We start from the raw sequence: 23,047 nt of genomic DNA, 5'->3' as shown, positions 1-23,047 counted from the left end.
TAATTTATTTAGTCTGCCTGCTGGTTTAATTAATTCGGGCATAAGTTGCCTTTTATTTGTGCGTAGCTGTATATATTTACTAAATGGAGGTTTTCCTTAGACGTTTAATTGTTTTATTTGAGTTTTTTGGGTGCTAGTCATAGTTTTCCCAGAATCTTGAATAAGGGTTTGCAGGAGGTTATAGTCATAGGATTTTGTACTTTTTTGTCCTTATACTCAAATCTTTTCATTTGTGAAGGCCTATCATGCTGTAAAGTTGCTTCTGAATCCATTTTTTCAGTAATTTGGGGTGAAATGTTTGCATCGGATTTTCCAAAACTAGCAATACTATTTACAGCGGCGGACGTTTGTTCTATATATTTAGTTAGATCTGAAATAGTGTTAGATTGTACAGCGATGATTGTGTCACTAGACTCATCGGTTTTATTTAAAGTAGAGTCTGTATGTTGATTGAATTCAAAAGCATCATCGATATAAACGCTTTTATCTTTTTCCGAAAGTTGGGTTGATGATGGATGTGATAAATTATAATTATCATGGTGAGTATTTACATCAGATGATTCATTTCTAGAGTAATCAGATTTCTCAGTTTCAAAGTTTGAATTGGATTGATAGGTAAGAGATGTTGATGAACCAGGTTCAGGACTAAGGTTCATATCTGAAAAGTTCCCTCGTTGCTCTGTTTGTGTTCCGTTCAATCTGTATTCCGCATCTCTAATTCCAGAGTTTGAGTTATATTGGAATCTATAAAATGTTGATGGTCCAGGTTCAGGACGAAGGTGCGTATCTGGTATATTCCTTCGTTGTTCTACATGTGTTTCGTTTAATCGATATTCCGCCTCTCTATACCCACAGTCGAATTTAACTCTTAATTCTCCAATTTCTTTTTCCCTAATATAAATTGGGCATATAGAGGAGGAAGCGATATGATTTCCTAAACAATTGCTTTTTGGTAATTAGTTCTCCGTTTAATATTTATGATGTCTTGTTTATATTTTGGGGATATTCTATTAACCAAACCAGAGATTGGAATATTAGGATCAATGTCCATAATCAGACCGCGTTTCATAAGTCTCGACTTCGGTATATACATTTTAAACCTCGCAGCCTTGAGACATTTACATTGAATTAATAGATTTGCGTCTATTGTATTTTGACAAATAATTTTCATTTGATTTTGACCACTTCTTTGAATTGTACTTTGTCCATGAATTTCTTCATCAATTTTATCAGCGATAGCAATTGGATTCAATTTACCCACATTTTTATCTAAGTTAGTACTTTCCATTAGGACAATGTATGGTGGTTGGTCGTCCTGCTTATATTGAATGATCTCTCGTATATTAGGATTACTCCAGTTAAGAAATTCTTCGTTATGGATGTCTGGATTCAGTTTAAGGGGTTCTAAATTTATTCGAATTAAACCCTTTTTTGTGTCAAAATTCCTACATTACGCAAACCCAGGTTCATAGTAAGAGGAATATCCGAGGATAGTATAGATAAAGATGTAGATTCCGATGAAGTATATTTATTTGTAGTTGAGGTGGTATAATTTATCGATAAATAACCCATAAAGCGAGCGATTTTCCAGCTTTGAATATCCTCCTGGATGCTAATCAGATTTAAAGTTTTTTTGTTGATAGAAATAATGCTGTCATTTCCAGATTCATTGCTCACTGAAAACATATAGCAGTTACGTTTCTAATATTCCAACAATTTAAGACTAAATATCAATACATTTAATAGCTTCAATCGCAAGTATATTACCCTATATTGTATTCAAGATATAACTTAAATGAAAATATCAATAAGCCAACGAAGCCAGACTTAAAGTCAACACCAGCATTACAAAGTTTAAAAGTTAGCAACTCTTGCAATAACATCAGTTTCGGAAAAATTTTAATTAATTTCCAAATTAAAAGAAATAATATCATTTAAAACAAAAACAAAAATCAAAAGGCGGGAGTCCTCAAATTTACTGTTTAATTAAATCAAACATACTTAGATAACTAAGTATATTTCAATTATCAAAATCAAAATTATCAAAATTCAAATATCTTACTATCAAAATATCAAAATCGAAAAACCTCCGTATACAAATAATCAAAAAGGAAAAAATTAGAGAATCAATTCACAATTCAGTCAGCCCATAGACAAGGCCAAATAAGGCAATTGCTATATTTGTAAACAAACAGTTCAGGCAAACAGCTTATATCCAAGGCTCATCTAATCTTATGGCATGTTTCGTGCAAAATGTGTATCGCATATTAATTAGAACAAATCAGATAGTGTTCAATTAATTTTGGTTTGAAGGATGAGGTTATAGGAAAGATCGTGCAAAAAGAAAAATAAAAAAAAATTTTAGGTTATACTTAGGATAAGACGCTTCATGAATTCAAACTGTATAGTTATGCGGTGCAATGCGGTGTGATTTCCAAGCATGTTAAGATTGATGTGCCTTCAAATCCAAAATTTACAAGCATTAGCAGAAGGGGATAGTGTATTCCTTAGAAGCCATTCTTACAGCTATTCAACACTCGTGAGATAAAGCGAAAACCGGCAAGCAGATAGATCACCAATAATGCATCAACAGCAGGAATCAAACCAAACCAACAAATTATATTCCAAATAATAAAATAAACAGTTTAATCAGAAATTTCTCTTTAATCCTTCCCTCACAACACAAGGATATTCAGGATATCCCTGGGACGTCCTGGGGATATCCATTTGCTTTTGGCGATTCGGATATCCTCTGGATATCCATGGACATCTCTAAGATATCCCAGGGATATCCAAACCGCCGAAAACAAATCGATATCCCCAGGACGTCCCAAGGATATCCTGAATATCCTTTTGTTGTGAGGGTTTAATTAAGGCATATATACATTCATTGACTTGTAACAGAAAATTGTATTCAAAAATTTTGACGTGTATATAACACGTCCTTACTCCGTGACAGATCAATTCACACTCTCTGATGCGATACCTCTTCAGTTTTTGACTTGCTCTATAGCTTTCCATATGATCAGGGCCGGATTTAGACCTACGGGGGCCCTAAGCACTAGACAGGAGTTACCGAAAAAGGGGCCTTAAGCACTCAGGCCTTTTGAAATTTGAGATAAATAATTAGACAACTCAAATAAATTTTAATATATATGATGTACTCCACGCCAAAATGAAAGTCCATCTGTAATTGCATTTCCGATTTTTTTTCTTTTAGTACTAATTGAGACTAGCTTCCATGACTTGTGCTCCACCGTTGAAAATTGAAAAAAAGACACATCTTTTAGAATATTCATTATTTAAATGAGGAGTAAATTTTCAAAATCTGATAAATCCATTTTTCAAAAAAATGGAGATATACATAAAGAACGGTGCTGAAAAATGACCAAAATTTGCCCATGCGGGAATTATGAAAAACGAGTAGTTTCCCATAGTTTAAACCCTGCTGAATCCGAAAATGATAATTAGAATCTTGCAAACCTGAGGGAAAGGGATGAAAAACTACCCCTAAATAAGCAATTCCAATAATTCACGACAATTAAAATGCAGTCAAGTAACATCTAAAAAATAAACCAAAATCGCTTAAAACTTGTTACTCGGGGGTTTTCTGGGTCGCTGATTACGAATATGATGTTAGTTTTTGAAAATTCAAAATGGCGGATCCAGTATGGCGGACGACTTTTTTAAAAAATCTTGAGAATCGCCTGAAACTTGTTACTCGGGGGTTTTCGAGATCGCTGATTACGAAAATGATGTTAGTTTTTGAAAATTCAAAATGGCGGATCCAATATGGCGGATAAAAATTTTAAAAATCCACACAATTTGCTTAAAACTTGTTACTCGGGGGTTTTCGGGGTCGCTGATTACGAATATGATGTTAGTTTTTGAAAATTCAAAATGGCGGATACAATATGGCAGACAACTTTTTTAAAAAATCATGAGAATCGCCTGAAACTTGTTACTCAGGGGTTTTCGGGGTCGCTGATTACGAATATGATGTTACTTTTTCAAAAATTGGAAATGGCGGTTACGATACGGTTGGACACTTTTCTATGAACCGTCGTATTCGCTTGAAACCACTAATATTTACTATTTGAATTGTTCTAGACATCACTTACTGTTTATTTATACGTATACCCAAGAATCACGTAATATATCCTCAATATCAAGGCGAGATCAAGGTAATATTACACGTGAGATTCGTAATATAACGCTGTAATATTACAGTGATCTTAAAATGTCCGCCTCAAGGTAATATTACCGGTAATGTTACTGTAATATTACGCGCTAATATTAAGGTAATATTACAGTAATATTGCAGTAATATTATACCGTAATATTAAGGTAAGAGAATATTACAGTAATATTATGGGAATATTTCTTTACGAAAAAAATCTACCCATCCAGGGAATCGAACCCCGAACTCAAAGCACACGAGTCCAGAGTTTTACCAACAAGCCAAATTGACTTATAATATATTTACGTTTTTTATGCTTTATGAATAACTCAAATTAGTCTCACAGGTGTCTGAAAAGTAAAAAAGTTTGCCTACGATGCCAAGAAAAATCATTGTTACCTGGTGGTTCCTTAGCACCCCCTGAAACGAGAAAACTTAACCCAAAAATCATAGCTGTTCATTTAGAGAAGTTTCACCTCTTTCAAGGGGTGATTTTAAAATATTTCCAAAAAAATTGTTTTTTAAGGGTCAGAAATGAGTTTTAAATTATGTTAATGATTTTTATTTATGTCAATGTGTTTGTAGGACCTCATTTTCTAGATACAAGTCATTAATATTTTTTTTATTAAAAAACCTAGAATTCGTAACTTTTATTTTATATAGGTGACGATTTTTAATAATTTAATTAACAGTGAATTTTAATTTTTTGGAAAGTTAAAAATGTGTATTTTCAATACAAAAAATATTGAAATGTCCTTTTTTGTTATTTTCGAGATATTAATTAATGAATTATTTAATGTTAATAAAAAATGCAATATTTTATAAACAAATAATGTTATCGTAAATTAGCGTTACCAATTGAAAGCTAACGTAATTCCGCATCCAACGAGACTAATATGAACTATTTTCAATTAGAGGGATTTTTATCAACAATTGCAATGTTGTTATGCGATTATTTATTAACAATCCACTAACCCAAAATTCTTCATATAGGGCTCGTTGGATGCGGAATTACGGTAGCTTTCAATTGGTAACGTCAGAATTACGATGACTTTATTTGTATATAAAATATTTTATCTTTTGTTAACGTTAAATAATTAAATAATTAATATCTCGAAAATAACAAACAAGGATATCTCAATATTTTTTGTAGTAAAAATACACATTTTTAACTTCTCAAAAAAATCAAAATTCACTGATTAAATTTTTCAAAAAATCCAACTCCTTCCGTCTCCTACAGGCAGTTTTTGAGAAAACCTAACAACACTTCGTGGTGGAATTTCGCCCTATAGATATAAATTCATTAACACGATTTATTTATTTACTAATTAAATCATCCAAAATCGTCACCTACATAAAAGAAAAGTTACGAATTCGAGTTCTTTTCTATTAAAAATTTTTTTAATCACTTGTACCTAGAAAATCAGATCCTTCAAACACACCCACATAAATAAAAATCATTAACATAATTTAAAACTTATCTCTGACCCTTAGAAAACAAATTTTTTGAAAAAATTTCGAAACTTCTCTAAATAAACAGCTATGATTTTCGGGTTAAGTTTTCTCGTTTCAGAAGGGGCTAAGGAACCACCAGGTAACAATGATTTTTCTTGGCATCGTAGGCAAACTTTTTTTTCTTTCCAAACACCTGTGGTCTGTAATATTATTGTAATATTACCGTTAATATTACTGTAATATTACCGTTAATATTACAGTAATATTCCCGGTAATATTACCTTGAGGCGGACATTTTAAGATCACTGTAAGATTACTGTAATATTACAGCGTTATATTACGAATCTTACGTGTAATATTACCTTGATATTGAGGTTATATTACGTGCTTCTTGGGTATACGTATAAATAAACAGTAAGTGATGTCTAGAACAATTCAAATAGTAAATATTAGTGGTTTCAAGCGAATACGACGGTTCATAGAAAACTGTCCAACCGTATCGGAACCGCCATTTCCAATTTTTGAAAAAGTAACATCATATTCGTAATCAGCGACCCCGAAAACCCCCGAGAAACAAGTTTCAGGCAATTCTCATGATTTTTTAAAAAAGTCGTCTGCCATACTGGATCCACCAATTTGAATTTTCAAAAAATAACATCACATTCGTAATCAACGACCCCGAAAACCCCCGAGTAACAAGTATTAAGCAAATTATGTGGATTTTTAAAATTTTCGTCCGCCATAATGTATCCGCCATTTTGAATTTTCAAAAACTAACATCATATTCGTAATCAGCGACCCCGAAAACCCCCGAGTAACAAGTTTTAAGCAAATTGTGTGGATTTTTAAAATTTTTATCCGCCATATTGGATCCGGCATTTTGAATTTTCAAAAACTAACATCATTTTCGTAATCAGCGATCTCGAAAACCCCCGAGTAACAAGTTTCAGGCGATTCTCAAGATTTTTTAAAAAAGTCGTCCGCCATACTGGATCCGCCATTTTGAATTTTCAAAAACTAACATCATATTCGTAATCAGCGACCCAGAAAACCCCGGAGTAACAAGTTTTAAGCGATTTTGGTTTATTTTTTAGATGTTACTTGACTGCATTTTAATTGTCGTGAATTATTGGAATTGCTTATTTAGGGGTAGTTTTTCATCCCTTTCCCTCAGGTTTGCAAGATTCTAATTATCATTTTCGGATTCAGCAGGGTTTAAACTATGGGAAACTACTCGTTTTTCATAATTCCCGCATGGGCAAATTTTGGTCATTTTTCAGCACCGTTCTTTAATATTTTAAGGACCTCACAAATCTTCCTGTCGCTGTTAAATTTAAGAAAAAAAATTTGTTAACAACGAATTTTCAATTCAAAAACTTTTGGACATAACCAAGATGAGTTATAATTTTAATGTTTTATATACAAAAAAAATTTTTGTTTTTTAGATATTCCTATCGGCACAACTTACCCCCGGCACTTTCAGCCCTGGTCTCCCCTAATAGATAAGATAATAAAAGATTAACTTTAGATAATTTAGAGAGTAAATAATGCAAAATAAAAAAAGAGAGTTCGCATTAGCATTAAAAACTGTTAAATATGATGTGAGGCACAACTCCCCACTTTCTACATATTCAAAATAGTCATAAAATAATTAATACATCGAATGTTTATGCAAATTTCTTTTTTGTACGTCCAAAAGTTATTAATGACAGCTAATTTTTATGCATTAAACATTGTGATCACTTTGAAAAAAATAGTTGAAATGACCTAAACATAAAGAGGCAAAAAACTTTTAGAAACAAATTTTAACTCACTATCTGGAAGGACACGGAAAATGCTTCCAAAAATAACGAGTACCACTTAAAAAGTTAGTTTTTACCCAGAAAAGAATATGACAATAATTGAAATTAGTCATAATAATTCCCATGTTAAAAATATTAAGGTGGAGCATGACTCCCCACGAGGCACAACTCCACAGTCTCCCCTATAAAAAAACCAAAAACATTTTAAAAAAATTCAAAAATAAGCATTCAAAAATTAAAAGTCATGAAAATTTTTCTATTTTCTGAATTCTATAACTCGAAAACGGCTTGCTAAAAAATTTGAAAAAATTCATGGAAGTTAGTCTCAATTAGTACTAATAGAAAAAAAATCTCAAAAAAATTCGTAGACGCAGTTGCAGATGGACACGGGTGTTCTTAACAAAAAAAAAGTTTTATGAAAATGCCTAGTGATGCGGTTTACAGCATCTTAGTTTAGGTATTTCGTAGTGTCAAAATCTGGTTTAAATGAAATCCTTGCTAATCGTTTAGCAGTTTTATCAAAGAATTTGTTTTTTAAATTTTTTGAATATTTTTACTTTTTTTTAACTCTAAGATCTATCGAAAAACGATTATAAAAACAATTTTATTTATCACTTATCCTCCCCAAGTAGCACGATATATCAAACAGATGTCACGGTGATATCATCGAGGAATGTCACCGTGACATCAGGAAAATGTCAAAATGTCCGCCTTACGGTGATATCACACGGTGACATCGAGGTGATATCAAGGTGATATCACCGTGATATCATGTTGATATTTTACAGGGACTTAAAATTTTTAATAATTTAAAAAATAATAATAAATAAAAATACATTAAATTTTATACCAATATAAAATTTAAAAAATTTACTTACCATTTTTGAGGCGTTACATTGTTGACAGAAATTCAATTACAAAAATTCAGATGTTCATTACATGAACATTTTGCTTCCTCTTTACGATCAGCAAAAAAATTTGCTTCCTCGTGGAGAAAGCAAAATTTTATTGCCAAAATGTGAATTTTTGATTTTTTAACTTTCACTAATTCTTTAAATTTACCTCAAATGTATACTTTATATATATCGATCGATTCGTCTTGACGTAAGGAATACAATTATTTCATATATAAACTTCTATTTAAAAAATCACAAAATTTTATAGCCAAAATGTGAATTTTTGATTTTTTAACTTTCATTAATTCTTTAAATTTACCTCAAATGAATACTTTATATATATCGATCGATTCGTCTTGGCGTAAGGAATACGATTTTATTATATATAACCTTAAATTTTTCTATTTAAAAATTTTTTCGATTAAAAAAAAATTTTTGGAAAAAAGACGATAAAAATTTTTTTTTGGAGTATTTTTCAAAATCCTTTGGTCAGATTTGAGATATTAATATGATAAATGAGCCTACCAAATTTTATCTAAATCCATTAAAACCTGTTAAAGTTATCTTCTAAACAAAAAAGGGATCCACACACACACACACATACACACACACATACATACATCCGGACAATTGATCAGGATCTCATATAACATGTTTCTATAAAGAAAAAAATTTGTTTCCGTCACTTTGAAAAGTTTTATAAACGAAAGGACTACAAAGCTTCCTCCACGAGGAAGCAAAATAATAAAAATAATAAAAAAATAATAATTTTAAAAAAATGTTAAATCCCTGTAAAATATCAACATCATATCACGGTGATATCACCATGATATCACCGTGATATGACTGTGATATCACCTTGATGTCACCATGATATCACCTCGATGTCACCGTGTGATATCACCGTAAGGCGGACATTTTGACATTTTCCTGATGTCACGGTGACATTCCTCGGTGATATCACCGTGACATCTGGTTGATATATCGTGCTACTTGGGTCAAGTTACATCATTTCCATGATGTCATAAATGTTTTTAGTGTTCGATCAATATATATAAAAATTAAAATATTATACAGTAAGGGAAGAAAAATAAGGAACATTGCATAGAACACATGTTCATTGAGGGATATACCAAACGCGAGAACAAGAAATTTTGTAGTTTCTGGAAATTTTAATTCTTTTCTGTGACGTGCATACTATAGTAGGGGAGCCCAATGTGTTTTTTGGGATTTACTAGAGCGCGGCAGATGAACACAGGGGGAGATACCTTGCATATTGTTAAGTACCTCTTCCAAGTATTAACTCTTTTTATCAAGACGTGCGACTAGGAGAGCTCATCAGATTAGTAAAAAAAATCGATCGTCGGAAATATTGAAGCGCGTCAGATTAAGATAAGGTGGGTTAATTACTAGCTAAAAAATGTACATTTAAAAAATCTGACGATTTGAGCGTAACGTAAGGGAGTGGGAGGGTTATAAATTTGAAAAAAAAACGTTGACTTGACATTCTCGAGCGCGGTTAAATTTTTTTTTAATTTGAAGGAAATAACATAAGAATCACGAATAAAATATAATCTGACGATTTCCAGAAGCCGAAGTAATGAAAATCGTCTATGGAGATTAAAGCGCGCATCTCGAGTACAACACGCATTCCCCACTCCGTGCCTCATCTTCCGTTTCATTTTTTTCCTATTTCTGACTCTCTCGCACCATCTCGATTTCTGACACTGCTCTCCGTCGCCAAGACACTTTTACAGCTGATCACAAAACAGCTGTCAGATTAACAATATTCCTCAAAATAATCGTCAGATTTTCGGCTATCATGACTGCAGCATCAAGCTGCACCATCAGTATAAAAATCTGACACGCTCGAGTATTTCAAGATGGCGATTTTTTTTTTGCATTTTCAACAATTCGCTACGAGCTTGCGTCACTTCCAAAACTTCAGTTTTTTGAATGGGAGCATTTTTAAGGTTCATTTAACATCTTCCGTAAATATCTGACGCGCTCGAAGAAAAATTTTTTTTTTTACTTTGTATCCATCCGGAGAGCCTACACCACCACGCAAACCGTCAGATGAACATACCTTTGGTATCAGAGTCACGTTGGAGTATCTAAACTACTAATATCTGACACGCTCGAGTATTTCCATGTAATTGTTTTTTTTACATTTTTAAAAATTTATAGACGCTTCCCCCACCACTAAAAAGGAAAACTTTATAGAACCTTTTATTTTCCTTATTATCTAAACTACAAAATATCTTCGTCCCCACGACGCTCGAGTGAATCCCCATTTAGCATCATGGGCTCCCCTACTACTACCATTGTTACGCTAATACCTAACAATTTAAAACAAATTTTTTTTAATAACAATACTAATTAAAATAATCTAACTTCATATTTTTTTGAAATTCTTTTCTTTTTATTTTGATATTGCTGGAAAGGCTTTAAGTATAACTCGCCTTGCTACCAAGTGTAAAGGAAATTTGATACATGTAGATAATGTTGAGTGGAATCATCACTCTATTCCGCAAAGGAAACAAACTCGGGTAGAGAACAATTAATTTTTTTTATGCTAGAAAAAGAAGGCAATAATTATTATTGAATGAAAATTCTTTAAGCAGTTAAAAGTAGATTAGAAGGATTTTTACAATTAAAAGGATAAACAGAAAAAATAGTGACAACCCATTTATAAATATAAAAATGAGGTTAGTCTCTATAACACAATATACCATGATTTGAAACCATGCGTCTATCATGCACCGAGTAGAAAGACACCACGTGAGCATAGGCCCGAACTAACAGTTGCGCCGAAACCAGAACGTTTGATGTCTCGAAAATGCACACCACATGTGCATAGTGAAAGGACATCCCATGCCACGTAGTTCTCGAAGCGTCCGCACAGCAGACGTCTCAAAATTCTTTCCGTGCGGTTATGTTGGACCCCCATTTTCATGAGATACCATGCATTTTAGGGGCCAAAAATCAGTTTTATTAAATTTTAACTGGCAAGTACCCTTCAGATCGTGGTGCCAAAAAAATATGTTGCTTCTTGGATGTTAAAAAATGTAGGAAAAAAATATGGTGATTGTGCCAAGTCAATTAATATTTTTAAAAAATATAAACATTAAAAAAATATTTTTTTTACCTCTTTCACTGCACAAAAATGGTCGCCAAATTTTTGTTAGATGCATTTTTGCTTCCTTTTTAACATTTTCTTTGCCCGGTGATGTTGGCCTCCCATTTTCAAGAGATACCATACATTTTAGGGGCCAAAAATAAGTTTTTTTAAATTTTAACGGGCAAGTACCCCTCAGATCGAGCTGCCAAAAAAATGAATGAAGGAAAAAAATATGGTGATTGTGCCAAGTCAATTAATATTTTTAAAAAATATAAAAAGTAAAAAAAAAATTTTTTTACCCCTTCCACTACACAAAAATGGTCGCCAAATTTTTGTTAGATGCATTTTTGCTTCCCCTTTAACATATTTTTTACCCGATTAAAAAACTATATCTCAACTGTGTGAAAAAAAAATTATCACCATCTGGCGGCGTAAGAGTGGAACTATGATGATCTACATCTATATTGGAATTTCCCATATAATTTTCTCCATAATTTCTCATATAATTTCCGACTTAATATCTTAGATGGACAATTAAAACAGTAAAATCCACACATGACGTCCCACATAAATTCCTATATGATGAATTCTTACATGAGATCCTATATAGGATAATATAAGATCCTACATAAGATTTTACATGGATTTTTATATATATTCCTGTATGATGAATTCTTACATGATATCCTATATAGGGTCTTATAAAGGATCCTATATAAGACCCTATACATATGTTCTTATATGGATTCCTATATAGGATCTCATGTAAGAATTCATCATAGAGGAATATATATAAAAATCCATGTAAAATCTTATGTAAGATCTGATATAGAATCCTACATAAAATCCTATATAGGATCCTACATAGGATCTCATGTAAGAATTCATCATATAGGAATTTATGTGGAATGTCTTGTATGGATTTCACTGTTTTAATTGTCCATCTAAGATATCAAGTCGAAAATTATATGAGATTATATAAGATATGAGAATTTTCAGTAGGATACTGAGTTATTTCCCCCCTTATGAAAAATATCAATTTTGGTTTTTTCTACATTAATAGCCAACTGGTTTTGTTGACAATAACGTCACAATGACTTTAATTTTCTTGACAATTCTACGGGTGTATCCGACAATAAAACTAAATCATCGGCATAGGCCAAAACTAACAATTTAACAAATCAAAACAATCATTTTACGTGAAACTATGTAAAATGACATTTGACTACGAAGTCAAAATGAAAATGACTTTGACGTCTAATTGAAAATGACTTTGACGTCAAAGGTAAATCAAAATACATAATCGCTACCCTGGATTTAGGGGTATCAGAGGGTGCGTCGACAATTTGTTTACGTTGGAGGCAGTAATCGAATTTTAGCTTAGACATCCCTGAAGGGCCGTCTACGCTGCGTTTATAGATTTTAAAAGTGCATTTCCGTATGTAGCCCATGATCTTCTCTGGTATAAATTAAAAAAATGGCAGTTAACACTAAGATAATTAATGTAATAAAAGATTTCTATAACAAACCATTCGCATGTGTGAGGAATAATGACCAGTATACCGAATTTGTAAAGGTTAGTAATGGCGTCTTACAGGGCGAAGGCTTGAGCCCAATTTTATTTTCATTTTTTATTTGTAATCTAGAGCGTCATTTGCTGGATGAGGGTTGCTGAGGTATTTCTCTCAACAGTGTGTTGGGAATTTTAGTTTTGGCCTATGCCGATGATTTAGTTTTATTGTCGGATACACCCGTAGAATTGTCAAGAAAATTAAAGTCATTGTGACGTTATTGTCAACAAAACCAGTTGGCTATTAATGTAGAAAAAACCAAAATTGATATTTTTCATAAGGGGGGAAATAACTCAGTATCCTACTGAAAATTCTCATATCTTATATAATCTCATATAATTTTCGACTTGATATCTTAGATGGACAATTAAAACAGTGAAATCCATACAAGACATTCCACATAAATTCCTATATGATGAATTCTTACATGAGATCCTATGTAGGATCCTATATAGGATTTTATGTAGGATTCTATATCAGATCTTACATAAGATTTTACATGGATTTTTATATATATTCCTCTATGATGAATTCTTACATTTTACATTTTACATTTACATTTTACGTAAAACTACAAAAAATGACATTTGACTACGAAGTCAAAATGAAAATGACTTTGACGTCAAATTCAAAATGACTTTGACGTCAAAGTTAAATCAAAATACATAATCGCTACCCAGACTGGAACTCGGGTATTACATTATTGCAATCTGCCCATTTGGTTAGCCTATCCGAAATAATTCTCGTAAAAATTTTGGCCATACAATGTATTAAAGAGATAGTTCTATAATTTTCGACATTCTACGGATCGCTCTTTTTAATTAACATGCATGTTGTTAATTTCCCCCAATTACTAGGAACAGTTTCGGATGTTAGAATATTATTAAATAAATTTTCTAAGTATAATAACCAGTTCTCAGGTAGAAATTTAAAAAAAACTGTAACCAACCCCATCAAGGCCAGGAGATTTAGAGAATTTACATTTTTTGAGACTATTCAAAACTTCTTCTTGAGAAATATATCCATACAGTAAGGGTTGGGAGAAGTGCACAAACGATATGTCACCTTCATTCACACACGGAAAACAAACTGTTAAATACTCATACCAAGAGTCTGTGTCAATGATATTTTGGCGCGAAGCTCTCTTACTAAAATTATTCACTATATTCCAGAACTCTTTCGATTTACTAGCATCTCCCACCTCCTTTATAATACGTAACTCGCACTCTTTCTTTTTACTTCTTATAAGTTTTTTAAAGGAACGTAAGCATTCTCGAGACGCACCTCTACTGAACACCAGGTAGCAAAGAGTGAGTCGCTTCCACATGTCAGAGAAACACCTGTAGACGAGTCGGAAGAAGACTGAGGAAAAGGTGCGAGACGAAAGGTATATTACTAGCAGCTAGGTAACAGCGAGTGGTGGGGGAAGAGAGTGACACTACTACTTACGCTGTCTACTTTCTCTTTTTTTGCCGAGCCTCTATACTACGATACTCTATCGTTACAAAGCTTTAAAAATCGTAAAGAGCAAAATCGTAGCTGATCCTATTTCGAGTTCTTGTTGAATTTGTAATTTTTACTTAATACCTACCTGACAAGAAATTGTAAATATAAGTTATTTTAATTTAAAACAAAAATGTTATTCACATCTGCTTTTGTTGCTACTTTCATATAAACAATTTGACACTCTACCATTCGATTTATTATTGTGTAACCTTCACGGAGATAAGAGCTTAAGTATATTCTACAAATCTCGTTTAGTACAGATTCTAATAAACAGCGTAGTCAGAGAAACTACTGTAGTTTTGTCACACACAAAATTTACATACAGAATAAAAATTTAGAAATCTGATTAGTTAGCCACAATTAAGCAGATTGTTGACAACCAATCAGATTTCTGCATTTCGTTTCTGTCGATAATTTTATTTTTTTCGATAATCGTGTAAAAGCTCCCTTCACGGTGCTTTAGAAGCGAAGATAGGTTTCACAAAAATGCGGATAAAAACGGAATGTGTAGCATGTTTTGCTTATATTTATAATATTTATAAAATAAAATTCTTTTCATTTCATAAAGTAGGTACTTCTCACAGGATAAATTTTTTTGTAATTATATGGTTGCCACCCAGAAAAAAGTTTATTAAATGCACTTTTTAGTGAATCAGATATTTTAAGAATGCGGACCGATTCAAAAATATTGAATAGGTTTTTATTTCCTGGGCATGTCAATCTCACTGATAAATAATGTGTTGACAGTTTGTTTGGTTAAATGCGAATTGTATTTCTGCAGAATAATTGTATTAATAATTACACATAACTAGCAACTTTGTCGTCCGCAAGCGGCCGACTACGTTGCTAGTGTGCATTAACCATATTTTTTATTCATTTTTTTTCAAAAAAATTTAATATTAGAAATGTAAAAAAAATTTCTTTATATTGGATCTACCACCCAAGTAGCAAGGAATATTGCTCGAATGTCAAGCTGATATCAAGCGGCAATATTTTTGTGACATTCAGGCGATATCATAATGTCCTCTTCACGGGGACATTCCTCGGTGATGTATCTATATGATCTATGTGACGGCCTTTCACACAAAAAATGTAACGCATTACAAAACTTACATTCTACATTTATTAAACCTAAATAATTCTGTGGAACTTTACTTTCATTGAAATCTTTAAAAGACATTATTGCAACTCCTGCAGTTTTTTTATTCCAATTATCGTTTTTACATGCCAAATTCTTTTCTTGACGCACTTTCTTTTCATCTTCCGTTTCCGTAGAAAATTTTTTCTTCTTACATGACAAATTATTTTCTTGACGCACTTTCTTTTCATCTTGAGTTTCCATTGATATTTTGCTTTTCCTACATGCCAAATTTTTATCCTTGCGTATTTTCTTTTCATCTTCAGTTTTTATAGATAATTTCTTTTTTTTGCATGTCAAATTTTTTTTGCGCTCTTTCTTTTTTATATCTGTTTTATTACGATTACGTTTTCTCAATCTCTCATTCTCCTGTCTTATTATTTTCTACTCATATGTAACTTCGCGCCTTGCCTCCCTTTTTCTTCCCTTCTCTTTAATTGCTCGAATTATCTTTTTATCATTTTCTTTACTCAGAAAATTCTTCATTTTTAAATATTCATGTGGTGAAATTTTTTTCACATTATTATCAGTTGTACGAATTATTTTCTTTTCACTAGTGTCATTTAGAGAATGTTTAATTTTTAAATATTGTGTTAATAGAACTCTGTTAATATTATTACTGTTCAAAGTATTAAAAACAGAACAAGAGTTTAAAATATAATTTTTATGTTCCTAAGTTCAATTTATGAAAAGACGGTTCTAATTATTCTCTATTATCGAATTCCTATTGTGAGACGTTCTTACTGCCAGAAAATGATTTAAGCGATTATTTTCAAACATTGACTTAAAATGGTTTCTCATTTTGTTATTATCAGTTTCATAATTTACACGGTTTGGCATTACGTTAAATAATACAGATGTTGCAAATGCTATTGCATATACTCCACACTAAACACTACCAAAAAGTTGTTGATTAACAGCTTCAAAAACTACTGTTGGTTTAAAAGGGAACAATCTAATTAAACATTTTATTTGATGCACATTTAAACACCCCTCATTAAGGCTATCAAAAATATAAAGCCTTACTCTATCGTAATAAACATAAATTCAGTGACCATAATTGTTATTACCGCTAAAAAGTATTTGAATATGTTTAACACCTTCTCTAATTGGGACAATAAAATCAAGCATTTGTACATACAAAGTACTTTGCACATTGAAAAATGAATTGGAATCTTTTCTTAATAATTCTTCAAATTTGTACATATGCATGTAATTTAACAATTTATTTCTATTTTCAATAATTTTTAAATCTTTATCACTTAAAATAACATACTCTTTTATGTTGGCCATAGTATACTTCGTTTAATTTTATTTTTGATTGATGAAAATCTAAATATCTTTAACCCTTTTGCTCACTCTCTCTAATATAACCAATTTTGTCTTTAATTCAATACAACCAATTTTACCTTTTATTAAAAATAACCAATTTTGTCTTTAATTCAATACAACCAATTTTACCTTTTATTAAAAATAAGCAATTTTTCCTTTAATTCAATACAATTAATTTTACCTTTTACTAAATATAACCAATTTTGCCTTTAATCCAATATAACCAATTTTGCCTTTTATCCAATAAAACTACCAAATATCCAAAAGAATGAGAGAACTATGAGTAACTATGAATCAGTAACTACTGATCAGCCAATAAGTGCAAAAAGGACACTCTTATATGAGTAATCACTAGTTCATTACAAATAACATATATACGTATTTATACCTGTATTAAAACCCCGGAACAAATACCACAAAAAAACCAACCATTGGACAATATAGCCTTTGTTAATGGGGATTAACTCTGAGGACCCAGGTAATAATTTCTTTTTTCACATTTATTATATAGAAAAATAAAGATGTACCAACCCTTGGCCAATAGAACCTTTGTTAATGAAGATTAACTCTGAATACATAATGAAATGTACAGTAGGTTTACATTGACATCGGCACGTCCGACGTCTCGAAATTTTTTCCGTGTATTATCACAAGGAAATATAAAGATAAAAGTCAAAAACTGAAGAGGTAATGTATATCTTTCTTTCTCACATCAAGGAATATAACATATAATTTTCATTTAATATTGCATTTCTCTATCCAGAGGATTCAAAATAACATAAGAATATCTTCGCCTAAAAATCTTACTCTTCTTTCTTTCTGTTTTCAAAATAAAAAAAATATGTATATACCAGTATTAGACTCTCAGAACAATTACCACAAACAATACCAATCCTTGGACAATAGAGCCTTTGTTAATGAAGATTAATTCTGAGGGGCCAGGTAATAATTTTTAAATTTTTTTATTAAAATTTTCTGGGGCTCTAATACAGGTAGGGGAGAGTGATAAACAGTGGGACAGTTTAAACAGTAGGTCACTTTAATTTTCTGAAAAACTACTAAAGAAACTCGACCAAAATTTAAATGTAAACCATGTTTATGACAACACACTATCTATACGCATGCGCATTTATACTTACACAGCGACTAAAAATGTGATTTTTTATGCTAAAAAACATTAAAAAATTCAAAATTTATAATTATTACAATTATTGTTCGGCAACATTTGAAAAATAACACTTGATAAGAGAACGACTATTCAAATTTTCCTCCAAATTGTTTTTATGTTATGACGAAATTATGACGTATGATCAGCAGTACTGTAAACGTAAAAAAAAATAATAACAATTTTTTATATGAAACTTGACATCGTATTATAAAAATGTAAAATATTATTAAAATATAAGTGTTTTGCAACATTTGTTAACGTTATTTAATGCAAAACATATATATTTATAAAGTATGAAGCAGAATATTATTATTGAAACAAATATTCATTATTTAATAATAGGTGTCCCACTGTTTAACACAAACCTTGAAAACAAGAAAAATGTATCAAGTTCCAAAAACTTGAAATTTTTCTATTTAATCACAATATAATTTAAATAGAATATATGCATTATGTGGAAAAGAGTTCAAACTTTATGGTAATACCAAAAAGTGGACAAAAATATATAAAATTGAAAAAAAGTGATCTTATGCCATTTTGAATTGTCTAGATAGAGAAACGCAATGTTAAACGAAGAAGTACTTATGTTATATTCCTTGGTGTAAGAAAGAAAGGTATGCGTTACCTATTCAGTTTTAGACTTTCTTTATAGTTTTTTCACGTGATAAAGGGAGAAAGAAATTATTACCTGGGTCCTCAGAGTTATTAATTAATCCTCTTTAAAAGATTGCAGGTCAAGCGAACCCTCATTTTTTGCAAAATAAAGATATATCTTTCTCTCTCCATAACTTGTTCCTTTCTCTGTCACCGAAAACCCAGCAGGGGTCCGGACGGAATGAATGAATGAATGAATACCAAGATTATTATAGTTAATAATTTCAAGTGGCTGTCTGTCCCGCATGTTCTATATATATTTTGTCTGTCCGCATGTATTACTATATAAAATTCTTTCTCACCGCATTTGAAGAGTGGGATCCTTATGGTGTCAACTAGAGAGAGAGAGGGAGAAGCGGAAACCATTTTGTCAGCCCACATTTAAAAAGTGGGATATTTAGCCCTCCTTTATGGTGTCAACAAAAGAGACAAAAGTAAGAGAGAGAGAGAAGTGTAAACCAATAAAATTTTTAAATTCTTCCTTCTCTCTACTTCAATATACAAACAAAAAGGAAAATGATTTTCTTATTGGTTTACATAGATAGCGCATGTCCAATTCATTTTCAATATTTTTACTTGATAATTAGTTAGAAATAATTTTATTCAGTTTAATAATTATTAATAAAAAAAGTGTGCATTTATTTAATGTTCGGTAGTGTTCAACTGATTGTAAGAAGAAAAAACTTATTTTCATCTGTAAAAGTAAGTAATCTTTTTTTTATGAAACTAATTAAGATAAAAGAAGCATAATAAAACTAAAAACTTTGGAATATAATAAATAGATTGCTTAAGACATTTTTTTCTTTAGAATCGAATGAATTATAGCAACTATTGCCATAGCAACTATTTTTATAGCAACTATTACCATAGCAACTATTGCCATAGCAACTATTGCCATAGCAACTATTGCCATAGCAACTATTGCCGTAGCAACTATTGCCATAGTAACTGTTGCTATGCTAACTATTGTCATAGTAAGTAACTTTTGGCATAGTAAGTAACTATTGCCATGAAAGCGGTTACCATGTACGACGGACGGACGGACGCCAAAATGAAACTATAAGGCTTTCGGCCCTGGGTTACGAAACCCTAAAAATTATTACAACTTGCGGTGTACTGTAAAATCCCAAAACTTTGACCTCCTCCCCCTCGGAAAACACGGATCTATAATCTAAATGAAAAAATATAACTTTTTTAATAAAAATTAAATCTTTTCACATATCAACATTTCTTACCCCTCATTTTTTTGGGATTCAGACATAATTTTTTTTTAAATGTTAAATTTAAAAAGTTTTAATTTTTTGTTAATCACAATTTTTCCTTCGCAATTTTTCCAGGTTTCGGACTGGCAGATACACTGAAAGAAAATGTATATTAGATTTCAATTTTAACATCTTATTGAAATTTAATGTATATTTTCGTTCAGTGTACTGGCATGTTTAAGAAATGTGTTTTTTTATTTTTTAAAAATAATAAAAAATTATAAGTCATTTTTAAATTCATATACTTTTATATATGTATATGTATATATATATTTACAAATGCGCTTAAAAAGCACAATAATTATTTTCTAATTCGCAGCTTTGAAAGCTGGTGTGTTTGTAACAAAATGCGCTTAAAAAGCACAGTTTTTCATACCTTTGTATGTTTGTTGTTTGCAGTTTGTTTTCATGAGATGTGTTTTTCTTTGGCAAAATTTCTGAAAAAGCTCACTGAAAGAATCAGTGATATAAAATACCATTAATTATTAATTAAATTAATTAAGTTAATAATATCGGGAAACAGATTTCACGAATTCTAAACGATTTATTTTATTGTCATTGAACTCGTTAATTTTATTCAAAACATGATTATATATTTTTTTTTAATAAGAGTTTTGAAATGTATAGTGCGTAAGGATGCTGTTACATTTAAATTGAGTTTCAACTTGAACTTCCAGCAAAACTTCCATCGTTTTGTAAATTGATGGATGCGTATGATAGAACGACTTATTAAAGTGTGAATGAAATGATTCACATGCATTAGTCGTTCTTGTTAAAGCAGCAGTTTTTTAGGCCCAGATCTTAGGAGAAAAACGTGCTTCATCACGAATATAATTAGAAGTTAAATAATCCGCGAATTTTATCACCCTGTCATCTAAAGGAATACACGATAGCAAATCAAAAGTAAAGCAATGTTTTACTTCTTGCGGATCTAAAAACATTAAACCGAAGCAAACGCGTAACCATTCACCAATTGCAGAATCATTATTTTTATAATCTACTACAAGCCCAAGCTCTTGAATTTTCCTGAACCACGATTGAGACAAATGGAAATAACATCCAATAATCGTTGAACTTGGCCAAACAGTTTTTATGGAATTATGAATTGCAACTTCAAAATCTACAACTAAAGCGGATGGATTTAAATGAAAGCCATTCTCCTCACAAAGCATGCAAAGTTTCTTGAAACAATCAATATAAGTTGTTTCGCGTTTATTTGGGAGTAAACAAAAAGCAAGAGGTATATAATGCCCATTAAAAAAGCCGTGCAAAGTAAAAATATGTTTATAAAAAGCAGTTGCATAATCGAATGATCTATCAGGGTAGATGGTTTCCGATTCTGCAAGAAATTTTAAATTGTTCATAGTTCCAAAAATTATTAAATTTGATAAATTATCATTTAAAAGTACAAAATTTTCATTAAATTTAGTTTTTACTGACATTTTATAAAGAGAAATGTGAGTTTCTAACAAATTCGAAGGAAGTGTAGGGAACATTTTTCTACGTTCACGATATAAAATTTTTTTAACATTTCTAAAATCTTTAATGCTTAAATCTTTATGTTCGGGCGTTATACAAGAATAAATTAATTTTGCCGGCTTTTCACAGGAATTATCCAATGCTTTAACGTTTAACACCAGTTCTTAAGGATTGTTTTTGCAAGTTTACAATATCTACAGGAGGATGACTGTGGATTAAGCAACTTTTATCAAGAAATATTGAACGCGGTACACTATTTGAAGAACATAAAAAGGATTTACAATTGAGTAGCTGCCTGCAATAACTCGCCGAGCGCTTGGCCGCTTGTAGATCAAAAAATAGAGTTAATATATGCAAAACACTTAAAAATTTTATTTCACAAATTTCATTCAATTTTTAAACATAAATCATAGTATCTTTGACAAATTTCAATGAATCTTATTGAAAATTAATATACATACGTATTTAGGTCCATAGAAGACGACAACATAATCAAAAATATTAAAATCATCAATTGTTTATTTATAATTAATTGTAAATGAAGACTTGTCAATAATAATGTTTACTTACCTTTGTCGACATAAAGTGTGTGGGGAACTTCAGAGTTGAAGAAACTTCCAGTGAGACATTTGTTTATCATAATGTAAGGAAGTTTTTTGTAAAATATAAAAACAATTTATCAACAACTTTAGAAAATATAGAACGTTTAAGAAAACATGCGCGATGCACTAGCGAGTCTCCGCGCGGAGAATTGCACACAAGAGTTAAGAAGGACGTTATGTTATGTTGTGATATATTATGTTTTGAAAATGGAGCCAACATACTATCACTGTTGATATGTAACAATACACTAATTTCTTAAAAAAATGAAGAAACAGAAAATAAAGATATACCTTAATATTAATTAATAAAAAACTTATTTGCAAACTGCACAAACAGTACATACAAGCACCAAAATATTTTAAAACTATTGATTATTTAGTAAATATTAAAAAAAAAGTTGTTCAAATTTAATTTGCATTTTCATCAAATTAACACATATTTTATTTGAAAAACATTTCTAAGAATGTAGTGACAATATTTGTTTCTGTATTTTCGGTCCTCTACAACTCTTGTGTGCAATTCTCCGCGCGGAGACTCGCTAGCGCGTCGCGCATGATTCCTTAAACGTTCTATATTTTCTAAAGTTGTTGATAAATTGTTTTTATATTTTACAAAAAACTTCCTTACATTATGATAAACAAATGTCTCACTGGAAGTTTCTTCAACTCTGAAGTTCCCCACACACTTTATGTCGACAAAGGTAAGTAAACATTATTATTGACAAGTCTTCATTTACAATTAATTATAAATAAACAATTGATGATTTTAATATTTTTGATTATGTTGTCGTCTTCTATGGACCTAAATACGTATGTATATTAATTTTCAATAAGATTCATTGAAATTTGTCAAAGATACTATGATTTATGTTTAAAAATTG

The 23,047-nt window shown here is 31.0% G+C and overlaps 2 protein-coding genes across 3 annotated transcripts in view; both read right to left on the bottom strand.

Annotated features, from left to right (window-relative positions):
* Positions 1-23,047, bottom strand: part of LOC127279132 (uncharacterized) — a 326,137-nt gene that overhangs the window by 208,373 nt on the left and 94,717 nt on the right. Inside the window, exon 1 of one of the 2 annotated variants that reach the window (XM_051301297.1) lies at positions 14,310-14,330. The exons of the other annotated variant lie outside the window; for it this stretch is intronic. The gene's annotated coding sequence lies outside the window, so the exon portion shown is untranslated. Of the gene's footprint in view, positions 1-14,309; positions 14,331-23,047 lie in introns of those variants that run through there. 2 annotated transcript variants of the gene reach the window in all.
* LOC127279226 (uncharacterized) lies at positions 20,874-21,449 on the bottom strand. The gene has a single exon (XM_051301461.1). The coding sequence runs from the start codon at positions 21,447-21,449 to the stop codon at positions 20,874-20,876; it is 576 nt and encodes a 191-aa protein (XP_051157418.1).

The sequence above is a fragment of the Leptopilina boulardi genome, unplaced genomic scaffold (genome assembly GCF_019393585.1).
Source record: "Leptopilina boulardi isolate dan_hultmark-lab unplaced genomic scaffold, ZJU_Lbou_2.1 LbouV2_214, whole genome shotgun sequence".
NCBI lineage: Eukaryota > Metazoa > Arthropoda > Insecta > Hymenoptera > Figitidae > Leptopilina > Leptopilina boulardi.
The sequence above is the reverse complement of the archived record's forward strand: the minus strand, read 5'-3'. Positions and strand labels throughout refer to the sequence as shown.